Source organism: Pteropus vampyrus, unplaced genomic scaffold (genome assembly GCF_000151845.1).
Source record: "Pteropus vampyrus isolate Shadow unplaced genomic scaffold, Pvam_2.0 Scaffold143, whole genome shotgun sequence".
NCBI lineage: Eukaryota > Metazoa > Chordata > Mammalia > Chiroptera > Pteropodidae > Pteropus > Pteropus vampyrus.
The window spans coordinates 2,453,227-2,466,433 of NW_011888924.1; the positions used below are offsets into that span (position 1 = coordinate 2,453,227).

Below are 13,207 nucleotides of genomic sequence, written 5' to 3' on the forward strand. Positions count from 1 at the left end.
TAGAATTATTTGGGCTTAAAATGTGAGGCAGAATTTTTTTTCTCCAGATATGTAGTCAGTTGCCCCAGCTCAATTTTTTAATGAATTCCTCCTTCTTCTGCTTATATGAATTGACATGCTCAACATTATGAAATTCTTATACTTAATAAAGTTAGGTCTATTCCTACTTTGAATTTGGTTCCATTAATGTTTGTGTCATCCTGCATAGTGCCGCATTTTTCATTATCACAACTTTATATTTTTTAATATCTAAGTTTTCTCTCCTTTTATTTTTCAGATGTTTCTAAGATATTCTTAGACTTTTATTTTTTGACTTTTCTCAAATTCTAAAATGATCATTGAAATTAGTTTAGAATTGTGTTATCTACCCGTGAATCCTAGATTGATTTGAGATCACTGGCCTTTTACTCTCCCAAAATTTTAGGTAAAACTATGTGGAATTTTCCTTCAAATACGACTTTCTCCTGGGACCTAATGTTATTTCATGTAGCTTTTAGCTCATTAGTATATGCCAAAGCAATAACCTAATGATTTTTGTCATTTCTGCACACTACCTGTACTATTACATACTAATATTTTTATTTATATCAGCTAATATTTTCCTTTAAGTTAATTCAAGTATACATTTCATATTACCACCACCATAAGCGGTGAGTCACTATTACTTGTAATACAAAATAACAATAAAAATGAATAAAGAAAACAAAATGTTATCAAGTCTAATACAAGGATTACAGACCCATAGATTTTGTTCTTAATTCCAGTTATCCCCCTTCACTTTGTGCACATCATATACTTAATAGTTTGCATGTGAAAATGTGTTATACTTGAGTATGTATTGATCACGTCGGTGTGGCTGCCTTTATTTCAAACCAATTAAATAAAGAGCTGTTCTCTGTAGTTAACTGATAGTTAAAAAATAAATACCTTCTTTAACAGTAGCCTTACATATTAGATCCCCAATCAAAAACAAAATTGGAAAAGTGCTCCTGTTTTCTTCATGAATTGCTAAATAGTCCTCAGTGGTTAACCAGCTTCGTTCCAGGATTGCTCATATAGGAAGTACATATTCTTATTATTCAGGACTGTGGGCAATAGTCACATTGGAGCAGCCTTAAAGTTTTGAAAATGTTTTACATTTTGTGTTTTTAAGACCTCGCCACCATGGAAGAAAGAATACAAAGACGATATTATGAAAAGCTGACGGAATTTGTGGCAGATATGACCAAAATTTTTGATAACTGTCGTTACTACAATCCAAGTGACTCCCCTTTTTACCAGTGTGCAGAAGTTCTTGAATCATTCTTTGTACAGAAATTGAAAGGATTCAAGGCTAGCAGGTGAGTGGGCGTGTTCAGTGTTCTGAATGAATTCAGCTCCTCAAGCTCTTTACACTGTTCTAAGGAACCAGCCAGTGCAGTTTATGGTGCATTTGAGTCTTAAAATCAAGAATCTAAAAAAAATAAAATAAAATTTCAAGACTCTAGCACTATGTTATAATGTCAAGGACAAGAGGACAGACTCAATAATGAGAAATTGCCAAGTTTGTGACCTGCTTCAAATTAAAGTCATGTTTTAAAATTCAAAAAGCATTTATCAAATGCTTACAGAATGCAAGATGCTATCATAAATGCCACAGGGCACACACAAGGAGGGATACTGTAAGACGGAGCCCTTGCTCTCGATGTGTTTACAGAAGTATAAAAATGACTGTTTTATAGGGGAAGAGCACGAAGGGGGCATTTAAGGACTTTCTCCTTATTTTATGTTTGCTCTATCTTTGAAATCATAAAATGTTTATTTTTCTGGACAAAACTAGACTTTAAGTCCACAGACCTTTTCTTTGAACCTCTAGTAACGTAAAAGCATTGAGCGACTTTACATGATATGTACATGTTGACTTTCATCACTTCCGTTTCTGAACCTCAGCCCCCTTCTGAAGCCCACGACTTCCCTTCCAGCAGAAGCCCATCTTCCATTCCTGTGGCAGCTGCCACCACTCTGTAGCCCCTGAGATTTGTTATTCACCATCCACCAACCCACAAGTTTGATTGTCCCTAGATATTCAGATTGGGTGGATGTCGGCTGGGTTGGGGCCTGGTCCTCTGTGTTATCTGATGAATTCCCATGGGACTCTGCACACCAAAGTGTAAGAACCAGTGCTCTACTTAGTAATTTTCCCTGGAGGAAAATCTGTACGGTGTTTTGTCTCTCTTCTCCTGTAGCAAGGTATATCAAGAACTGCATTTTAGAGTTAGTTTACGTAAACTAAAAATTAAGGACAAACCCAGCTGAAGTATCCAGTTACCTTCTCAGCAAAGGAATCAAAAACCACAGGCAAGGAAGGAGGGAAAGCAGGTATGTAGGCCGTCAGGCTGTAGACCAAGAGCCAAGAAGCCTTACAGAACTCTAAAACTTTCCCATTTTTATCATCCTCTATTAACCCCTTAGCTGCAAAACTTAAAATGGAAGAGGGCTTACTCAATATGACAGAATCCCCAGAAAAATAATAATAAAGGAATAAAGAGATAAACTCAGAATAGTGAACAGAAAGAATATGGTAGAAGTTAGCTAATGAGATTTCAACAGATTCTGGAATACAGAAAGCAGATGGAAGAGGACTGATTGAGGCCAGACGAGCCACAACCCAGACTCCTTCTAGAGGGCTCTTCAAACAGGTGACAGCTTACTGTTCAGTAGAAGCACAGAGAGCCTCCAACACACAGATGCTGAAATAGAATTGAAGGCAAGAGAGAAGGGAAAAGGGAGGGACGAACTGAAGATCTGTATAGATGCTCCACACCTTAACGATAGGGTTGCATCCTAGTAAGCCCGTTGTAAGTTGAAGATAGCGTATGTCAGAAACGCATTTAATACACCTGACCTGCTGAACAGCATAGCCTAGCCTCACCCATCTCTGCTGAATGCCTATTGCTTGGGCACCATTGGAAAGTTGGAATATCATTAAGTCAAATCATGGCAAGTTGGGAACCTTCTGTGTATGAGCTAGTCACCTTCCCTGATCCCTGTATGCAGACCTGTGTAGGAACCCGAGGAACTGGAAGAACACAGCATTCTATAAAGAAATGGAATACACCCTCTGCAGAGAACCGGACCCAGAGTAAAGTCTCCTGACCTCTGAAGGGCCTAGTCCCCAGCCCCCTTATCCTAAAATTATGGCTCGCAACATAGATAATGTGTCCACTCCTGCCCCCAAGGGATATAATGTCTGGAGACTTTTTTTCTTTTTTTGGTCACACTTGGAGCTGGGAAGTGGCACTGGCATCTAATAGGTAGAAAGAGACTAGAGATGCTGCTGAACACCCTACACTGCACAGGACAGCCCCCCATAACAGAGACATCCAGCCCCAAAATGTCAATAGTGAGACTGAGAAACCATGACCTAACGCAGAGCCTTCCGAGCAGCAGGCCCCACCCCGTACACCGGGCTCTCCAGGCACCGTCTGTCCTCACATGTGAACAGACAGCCAGGGACAGCAGATAGAAGGAAGCCTGCGGTGTAAGAGAAAGGTCCAGGTGTCCAGAGCGAGCTTTACAAAAACAGGCCTCAAAATCATGGCCCGAGAAAAATGTGAGAAGATGCTGCATCCACAAAATGGTGAACCGGATATTAGGAATAAAAAACAATCTGAGAAAAAGGAGTGATTGGAACAAATCTAAAGTTATTGCAAGCAGGAAAGTTAAAATCAGGAACTTTCTTAGTATAGAGAACAGAAAGACGAGATGAAAAATGTGATGAAAGAAAAAATGTTATAGAGTATCCAATATTCTCTTAATGGAAATTCCAGAAAGGAACAGAAAAGACAGAAGAGGATGTTTTCAGAAGACTAATAAAAGAAAAATTTCCTGAGCTGATGAGAGGCACAAGACTTCAGATCCAAGTAAAACAGTCATTCACTCTGCATATGGTTGAGACCCTGCTGCAAGTCAGATACCGAACGCAGCAGTGAATGAAACAAGCTCCTCTCTGTAGACCTTACCTTTTGTGAGGTGGGCAAACAGGGCAGCGGGTCGGGGCTATGTGGGATGGTGAGGAAAATTGATAAACAAAATAAACCAGCTGGGCAAATGGAGAAAACTCCACCCCACATATATATCGCTGTACAATTTCCAGATGCCAAGGATAAAAGAGTTTCTAAACAGGGTAAAACAGACAACCTACAAAGCAATGAGAATTAGACTGGTCAGGTAGCAGACTTTTCTTTAGCAACATGGAATGCTAGAGGATTATGGAGAGTAAATTCAAAAGTTTGAGGAAAAATTCTTTTCAACCTAGAAGTCTGTGTCCAGCCAAGCAGTCAAGTGTAGAGGCATTTAAAAAATAAATACATTTTTTTAGTCACATAAGAATTCAGGGCCTCCTTTCCATGCATCCTTTCTTAGCAAGTTATTTTAAGATGTGTATTAGCAAAATGAGCAAATCAAGAAAACAAGACCTCAGATCCAGGAAACGAAGTTCAAGAAAGCAGTGGGGATTACTCTGACCCAGGGCGACATTTGTACAGAGGCCTATGCAGCAAGCAGTCCAAATGAGAGAAAGAGTGGAGTACACTCCCCTGAGGGGTGGGCGGGGGGAGAAAAAAAGATAATTTGTTTAAGAATGTAAGGAGAGAAAATGAAAAATAATTAGCAACTCCACGAAAGTTGTATAGGAATGGCGAAAGTTGTATAGGAATGGCGAGAATGCCCTCTTAGCAGAGGAGGGGGTGCTACAGAGAAAAATATCTCCTAATCTTAATTAAATACTACATTGATTTATATCTTTTCAGAATCAGCCTAGAGACAAAGCATAGAAAAATTTAATGTAAAATGATAGGGAAATAAAGCTCGCGACTCAAGCAGGGAAGTCGGAGAACGGTTACGTGAGCTCAGTTCTCATTTGCTGTAACAGGATTTTAAAACAGTGTAAAGTTGATAAAACGAACAGCAGTATAACAACTCTTAACTACTTAAGAACTGAAACTTCAAAGTGATTGATCCTAGGGAGCCTGGACTTCAGATTAAGTAAAGATAGGACAGAGGACCACAATTTATTATAAGCTTCTCCATGCTTTTGATTTATGCTTCCGGCAGTTATTCCTCTGATTACATTTTTTAAATTGCCTTTTTTTTTTCCCCCCTTGTCTTGGGTGGTAGGGTGGTAGCTGGGAGATTAAAACCCCACCCTGGCGCCAAGCTCGCAGGCAGACCCCGATGGGGGTATTAGCAGCACTGGTGAAGGTCAGGAAAGCCAGCGGAGAGCATGGGCTTGTGGCGACTAAGAGCTGGGAGAGGGGAGGGGCCCAGAGGCTGGATCTGCCCAGGAGAGAGGCCACTGAGGACAGCTCGCCACCTGCTTGTCTCATGTCACTTTTTATTACATTCGAGTTTACATAACTCATTAATGAACATGGGAACCAATTGAGAAGTTTGCTCAATTCCGCTTTTAAATAAAATCGAAGAGATGTTAGGGAATTTTTGTTGATTTTCAGAATTAAAGCAGAATGAAACACATGTAGCCAATCATTGAAATTTGATTTATTTATGGATTTTCAGGGTTTCCTTTGTCATATTTTCCCCCATTTTTATGATCTCCAGCATTATTTGCAAATTATATTCATTACTTTGTTATAATTCATCATTTATATCATCCATGTTCTTTCTTTTCTTACAGATTGTGATATCTTTAGTCTGAATTTTTAACTGGAATCAGAACTGGATGTTGGGGTCATTCTTTTATTGTACCACGTGATTACCTAATTCAAAATTGCCCCCCAAAAGTTCAGATTAGTTAATATAATTTTTTAATGTTAAAAAAAGATGTATAGTAATAAACACTTTATTCTAGCAGCCATGTTAATGTATTTAAGAATTGTAAACTCCTGAAATACTGTATTTATATACACTATTGCAGTAGAACATACTTTGACTTAGTCCTGGTAACTGTACAGAATTTGGTTTACTAACAAAAGTTGTGAATAAAACTGTGAAACTAGAAAGGAGACTTTCTGGACTTTAATAGAAAAATGTGATTTTAATATTGCTATTTCTCTTCTTTTAACATAATTTTTTCCCTTCATATTCCCAGTGTAAATAAGCACGTGCGTATACACACACACATCTTTTACTGCAATGGTGATACTTCTGTAAATGTCTCTTTGTTCCTTTGGCTAAAAATGTAATTTTTTTTAGACAAATATATATATTTTTCAATATGGCTTTTCTTAGTGAACTGTCTATCATGTTTAGTGTACAGTGAAGATTTTTAATATTATAGGTTTAAAAATTCATACTTGTTCTCATACATTTACTCACAAGGGTAAAAGGAAAGAACATGGCTGCTTCCCCCAGACTGACCTTGGCATCCACATAAAGCATCATTGTTTTCAAAAATGAAGGGTGCTTAATTGTTCCCTTTTTTCTGTATTCTGTAGGTCTCATAACAACAAACTGCAGTCTACAGCTTCTTAAAGTTCAGCGTGTTAACCTAAACATAACACAGCAAGAATCTGGTTGTCTGAACTATTTTAAATTAAGGAGCCAGATGTTTTTAGTCAGGTTATCCTGACAAGACTTGACCTAAACTTCGTTTTTATTGGTCATAACAGTCCAATTATATTCTTGACCAATTTTGTCCAACGGACAAGGGAAAAGCAAAGTCAACGACACCATTATCTTGTCAAGATCAAATGGTTTTACTATTGTGGCAGAAGCGGGAAAACTTTGTTTATTGAAAAAAAAAAGAAAAAAGAAAGCAAGAAAAAAAGATAATATGGGGTCAAGTGTAACTCCATGGAAATGCCACGTCTGCTCTTCAGTGAAGAAGCTGGTTTAGAGTCTCACAGAAAACTTTTGACTGTATTTATTTATTGTTGCAAAAAAAAAGACGCTTTTTTATTGCTGCCCTCATTTGTCAGCTAATTATTTTTTCTTATAAAATCCAGCCCCGGTTACATGTAATCCATTCTGTATCTTATCATGATTCCTGTAGGTAAAAGTACAAGACGACCTCTAGATGTCTTTTCTTTCTATGAAAGGAGCTGCTATGTACACATGTGCACACACACACACACACACACACACACACAACTGGGAATCAACAATGAGTTTATTGTTCATGGTAGATAAAAATTAAGCTTGCATAAAGGTTGGGCTAAGTGGTCCTGGACTACAGACTGTTGCCTTGAATATAAAAGTACAATTTGTCATTTACTCTGCACCAGGCTAAAATGAGTAAAATCTATTTGAAGGTATCTTGTTTGTAAACATTTGTCAGATTCTAATTTTTTTCTTTTTGTATTAAAATTCAACTATGGATGTATATGAAACAAAATAAATGGAGATCATTTTTCTCCCACAGATGGTGTCTTTGAATGTGCGCTAATGATTATCTGTGAGCCTTTAGGGGAAAGGGAGGGCTGCAACGTAAATAAAAGGCAGAAGAATCTAATCGTACCTGGGTTTGTCCAGGCTGGTAGTGGCCCTTCATATTATAATTCCCAGCCCACTGTCATCACGTCAAAGAAAAAATCTTCAGGGGTGCTAGTCCTGTTGCATCAGTTGATTGTACTAATAAAAAAGGTAATGTGACAAAATGCACGTTGCCTTCATCCGTATGTTAAAGTTACAGACAGCTACTTATATCTTACGAAGGGCATTTTTTTTAGATGACATCATCTTTTTAAAACTTTTTGTTGGTTGAGTCATTTGGAGTATTTTCCCACATAAGGAAAAGTAGTGTAAGCAGTAGGAAGAACGATGGAAAAAGAGGAAGGTGTATCTTGCATGTTTTCCCTCAGCATTCTAACCTTCCACTGAATCACGGCATTGTAGTGATAGCTTCTAGAAGATCTGCCATGGTTGGTTTATGCAGCTTTGCAAAAATTTTACACTAATTCATATTAGCTTTGTCCTACCAAGTTCTGGAATTTATCTAATTATTGTTTTTAAAAAGTTTCCTTCTGTTTAACATCACCCTGCTATGCAAAACCTTTCCCAGACCATAGTTTCTTAAAAGAAAGATGTTGCCACAGTTCCCAGTTCTTATTACAGGCTCAGGTGTACAGGTTATTCTGGGTTAATTTTATCTAATGAAGCCCATTCCTTTTTGTACATAAAAATGTCACTTAAATCTATGCTTACAAACTAAAGAGACTAGTTGCTCAATGCAGACACATGGAAACAGTTTTTGCTTAAAATATTAACATGGAAGTAGTCAAATATAGGTTATTTTGTCCTTTTACTTTTTGAAAAAATGTTACATATTGTATGCACTGTGCTGATGCAAGAATCCTACCTTTTAATGAATTATAAAATTATTCTGCATCTCATCACATCACAATATTTCTGTACTATTTATTCACATATATAGATATATATGGGCTTAGTCATTTAAAACTTGTTGCGGCAAGAACTTTCCTACCTGTAGGCAATAGATTGCTATGTTTTTAACAGATTGTGGCAAATTCTAAACAGCTATTCTTTTTGTACGTAATAGGACATTTCATCTAGAAAAATAAAATAATGTTTTTGACATTGGATTTGGTGCAGTTTCTAATGAAACAGTGGTTCGTTGGTTGATATATATTTTCTGTAGCTGTTGGCATTGCCAAATTGTACGCAAAAGGTAAATTTTATGGGAATCCTGACCGCGAAGGTGTTAATTTCACGTGTGTATTTACTATTATAAAGCATTTTGCAATTTCTATCACCATATAAATACTTAAGATATGTTATAGTTTTAGCAACTACAGAGCTTTAGTCTTCCAAAAGTAATTTTTGAAAAACATATTCTTATAACACATAGGGAGTTTCAAAAGCTCCTTTTCTATGAGTATCCTTTGATAAGCTGCTGCTGTTCAATAAAATACACATACTACAGCTATTCTGCTTTCAGGAATCCAAGTAGTAGAATGCACATTTGTGACACCATTAGGATTTTTCTACCCAGTCTTTGGGCTTGTATATCTATTTGCATCAGTAGATTTCCTTGGCTAAAGGTATTTTCGATGCTTATGTTTCATCTGCCAAATTCATAATCCCCGGAACTATTTCATAAAAAGTATTTTCATAATACTGGTAAGGCTTTTTTTTCACCTATCCAATTTCAACAGGACTTGTATTTCATTAATGTCCTGCAGTCGGTTAAAAAAAACTTGTGAACTTTTAGAGATATTTTCTAAAGTAAAACAATTTTGTATATTACGAATGGCCTGGAGCGTTACTTAGAGACACTGGTATTTGCTATTTGTAATCCACCTTCCTAGAAACTGCAAATAAAAGTTATTTCCCTATTTCTGTTCATTTCTAGTAGGCAAAATCCCTGCATTTTTGTGTATTTCTGATATTCAAGAGCCAGCCCAGTGACCTTTTAAATCTGCACACTTACAGACTGAGCTGGACAGCGCTACATGATTACTGCGGAACTCACCGTTTTCATGGCTGAGGCCGCTACCCCTGAGTCTCAGCTTTCTAGTTCTGAAACGATGGTGGTATCTCATGGGCGAAGTGATGCCAAATAAGTATGGGAGGCAGGTGAGGGCAGAGCCCACTGAGAAGTATTTTTAAATAATTTGAAATATTCAGAGGTATTTCGAGGTACTTAGAATAAGATACCAAAAAGACATTTCTTAAAGGAGCACACATCCCACTTGATCCAATTTGAACCAAACTCAACTGAAGAAATAAGCTATATTTTTTAAACGACGAAGTCCTGATCCTGAAATTGAGGTGGTGTATTATAGGTGTCAGGTCAGTTTTTTAGGGGTGTGTGTGTGTGTGTGCATGCATGTATGTGTGTTTGATCAACCTTAAAAATGATTTTTAAAGAAATAAATGAGGCTAAATGATATTTTTAAAAGACAGTAAAAAGGTAGTACCAAAACATATATATATGTTTTATAGACCTTTCCCTACCAAAAGAAAAACAAGTACTTTTCTCCCCTGGAATTCTAGCAGCTTAATGCAAAGGAAGGAGGGTCACTAACGAGTTAGTCCCATGAGGGACTATTAGGTGTGCACAGATTCCTTTGGAGCACAAATCCATGTGCTAAAACATCAATAGGACACAAGGGTTAGGAACTACAATGAATTTGCTAATAAAAATTTTCCATAAAATTCAAGATTGTATCCCAACATGCTGAATATTGAAAAGGAGGTTCCTCCCCTCTTGCTCACCTAGAGTCCCAGGCAGTTGTCACTGCTTCCTGTGCACGTCCCCAGGCCCACCACTGCTGTGGCTCCTGAGAGCCTCACTGGACTCCCATTGCAAACCTGGCCTTAATTTTAACGAAGTTTCTAAAAAGCTGGCCTGCTGCTTTGCCAGGGTATACATGCTAATTGTATGGCCAAGGAGCACACAGACCACAGAGTTTTGGCATATTTTGTGCATTTTCCAAAACTTACCAGAAACTTGAATGTTATTAAATCAGTCTAATCAAACCCTAACCCTCAGTCTATGTAAAAGTGATTTTCCCCCTTCTCTTTTAAACCAGAGCTAGTTAAACTATGCTCAAACATCTGACCAACCAATAATTTATCTATTTGGCCATTTTATTTTCCTCACCATGTTACTCAAGATCACCATTTAGCCTTGTGACATTCAAAAATTCAGCTTTGATTTTTGTGACTGGTGCTACTTATGTCAGAAGTAATTTTTAACTTTAAAAAAAAAAAAAAACTAGCCTAGAAGCTCTTCATTTGCTAATACTGCCAATAGTTTGTGTTAATAGTGCAGTTGATGCCCAAGAAGCAATTCTAGTATGATTTTTAATAAGTTTGGGCAAGACTCATTTTTGGAAAATTCTCCAAAAGTCCCTCAGTAATGCTTTAACCACAGAATAGTCAGACCTCTCAACTTGCACTTCTTTGCCCCAAGTCTGAGACAAAGAAGGTAACTATCTCCCATGACAATCTCATGTTATGTCTTAGGCTATTGCTACTTGCTTCCCATGAAATCTCTAGAGTCCTGTACTGGTGTCCTATAGGTATATTCAGTACTTCTGTATGGCCATTAAAGACGGTGCCATTACAGACTAAATACACTTCCCCAAGCGCATCTGCTTTAAGACCAAGTTGGCTGTTAGTCTCTTCAGTGCAGTTCCTTTTTATCTTGAGGCAGTAATCTTCAACCGTGGATCATCAGTGTCTACTCACAGTGTTTCAAAAGAACTTAAGTACAGCTTGCTCCTCTGAAAAAAATATTGTTAATATCTTTGTGGACTCACATAAAATCAATATTAGATTCAGCTAGTGATTAAACCTTTTTCTGATCAACTAGCAAATGTTTAACATTCACATGTCTCCAAACTGTCATTGACTATTGGTCCCAGAGTTTTGGAGTAAGTTTGAGAAAGGCTTTTTCCCCAACAACTTTGGAGCTCAGTGAGGCTAAAAAAAAAAACCCAGGTGCATCCAAGATCTGATTTCAAGGTAAGATTTACTGCTTTACAAACACAAACATGATACTTGGTCTTAATAGAAAAATGACATCAGATACACCGAGAATATGTTTAGCATCGGGAGAGCTGCCAATTCGGCACAAAACATACATTTTTAGGAGCAGGGAGGCGTGAAAATAAACTATATCTTACATTTTGGTGCATCAGAAACGCTTGTTTAAAAAGTATTTTGCTTGAATTAAGCCCTTTAGTATTCTTTAAGTGTAAAACTTTATAACTTGGGGTCTGACCCTAATGTTTGATCTATATAACATTCCATACATATCTGACTAGTGCACTTATTGTTATGTACAGAATTTAAAATGTGATGATTTGGGTATAAAATCTGGTTTGATACATGATATAAACTATTCAAAGTTGTATATAAAATCAAGGAAATGTTTTGTGAACTATTTCTACTGAAGAATGTATTTAAATTAAAATAATTAAAAATAAACAACATGAAGTAGTGATCTGTTAACTAGACAGGTCAGTTAGCTGTGTGCCTAACTGTCACTATAGTTGAATAACTGCCACAGGGCTCAGAAGCATGCCATTTAAGAAGCATTTTGTAATTAAGTGGTAACTTCAACATTCGAGTTGGAACTATGCAACTAGTTCATAAAGGAGCCATTACATGAAGATAAACCTTTCCTGTCTTGTTGCTAAATTCCAAGTCTTTTATGATCCAGAAATGCCGGGATGGTATGATTCAAATGCATTGAGTGTGAACTGCACCTTGAACTTGCCCATCCCTTCGTCGGTTAAACCTTTTCACATAGCTGCTGCTGCTCCAGAGCAGTCCATCTCCTGGTCGGAGGCGCCCTCTGAGGACATGGAGCAGAGCTGTAGGGAGCTGCCGTCTCTTATGGTAGAGGTGGCCCATCACAATATACCTGGTGCCTGCAAAAATAAATAACCAAAACATAAATGCATAGTGTCTTTTAAATGCCATTAAATAAAAATAAAAAAATAAAAATAAAAGTAAGACTTTTAAGAAATGTCTAAGCCGGAATCTATTATCTTGGATCTCAGACAGTAAACTCTCAGAAAACAGGTGGAAACAGTCTAGTAACCTTTAGAAGATAACCCGATAATCGGCCTGTTAACAGTCAATATTAGAGAACAAAGGTCCTAATCACAACTTAGCAGGATTTTCCAAAGCACATATCTAGAAAGACATGGCAGTGGGTATGGGCCACCTCCCCAACAAAGGGACTTAGCTAAACTCAGTTTAAACAGAGCCCCTTATGCATCTCTTCTGGCAACGGTGTTTCACCATGCACTCCACCTGTCAATATTTACTGAGTGCCTGCTTTGTGCCAATCAGTGATGTTCCCACGGAGGCACGGGCAGTGGGGGGCTGATGGAGCTTAAATCACAATGGCCGAAATACCTATCGTCTAAATTCTATTCATTTTAGAATACCCCTCTCCCTCAAAAAAGTGACCAAAAGACCGAGCTGTGGCGCCCAAGTTACAAATGGTGACATAAAGTACTTATAAAAGGTGGTCAGATCAGTTTCGATACCAGGTTTAAATTCTGGACATGGCTTATTGCAACTGGAGGAGTCTAGGGCTAACATGTGGACTCGGAAGAAAAACCCGTCCGGAGTGATGTACAGGCGGTTCATCTTGTACAGCCCGTCCCGGTCCACCAGCAGAGTCACCAGCTGGATCCCTGAGCCGAGCACGTCCACATCATGCACGATTCCGTTCACTGCTGCTTTCAAAAAACAAAGTTTGGAGAAATGCATAACGCTCACTTCC

At 37.8% G+C, this 13,207-nt stretch overlaps 2 protein-coding genes across 2 annotated transcripts in view; one reads left to right on the forward strand and one right to left on the reverse strand.

Annotated features, from left to right (window-relative positions):
- Positions 1–8,538, forward strand: part of BPTF (bromodomain PHD finger transcription factor) — a 130,017-nt gene extending 121,479 nt beyond the window's left edge. Inside the window, 2 exon segments of the mRNA XM_011368578.2 lie at positions 1,154–1,340; positions 6,435–8,538. Of these exon segments, the coding sequence (XP_011366880.1) occupies positions 1,154–1,340; positions 6,435–6,471 (224 nt within the window). The 3' untranslated portion in view covers positions 6,472–8,538.
- Positions 8,539–11,418: 2,880 nt separating this feature from the next.
- Positions 11,419–13,195, reverse strand: CUNH17orf58 (chromosome unknown C17orf58 homolog). Its single transcript, XM_011368512.2, has 2 exons — positions 12,969–13,195; positions 11,419–12,341 (listed from the first exon to the last, which is right to left on the reverse strand). The coding sequence occupies exons 1-2, from the start codon at positions 13,192–13,194 to the stop codon at positions 12,151–12,153; spliced, it is 417 nt and encodes a 138-aa protein (XP_011366814.1). The 5' UTR covers position 13,195; the 3' UTR covers positions 11,419–12,150.
- Between the last annotated feature and the right edge of the window lie 12 nt (positions 13,196–13,207).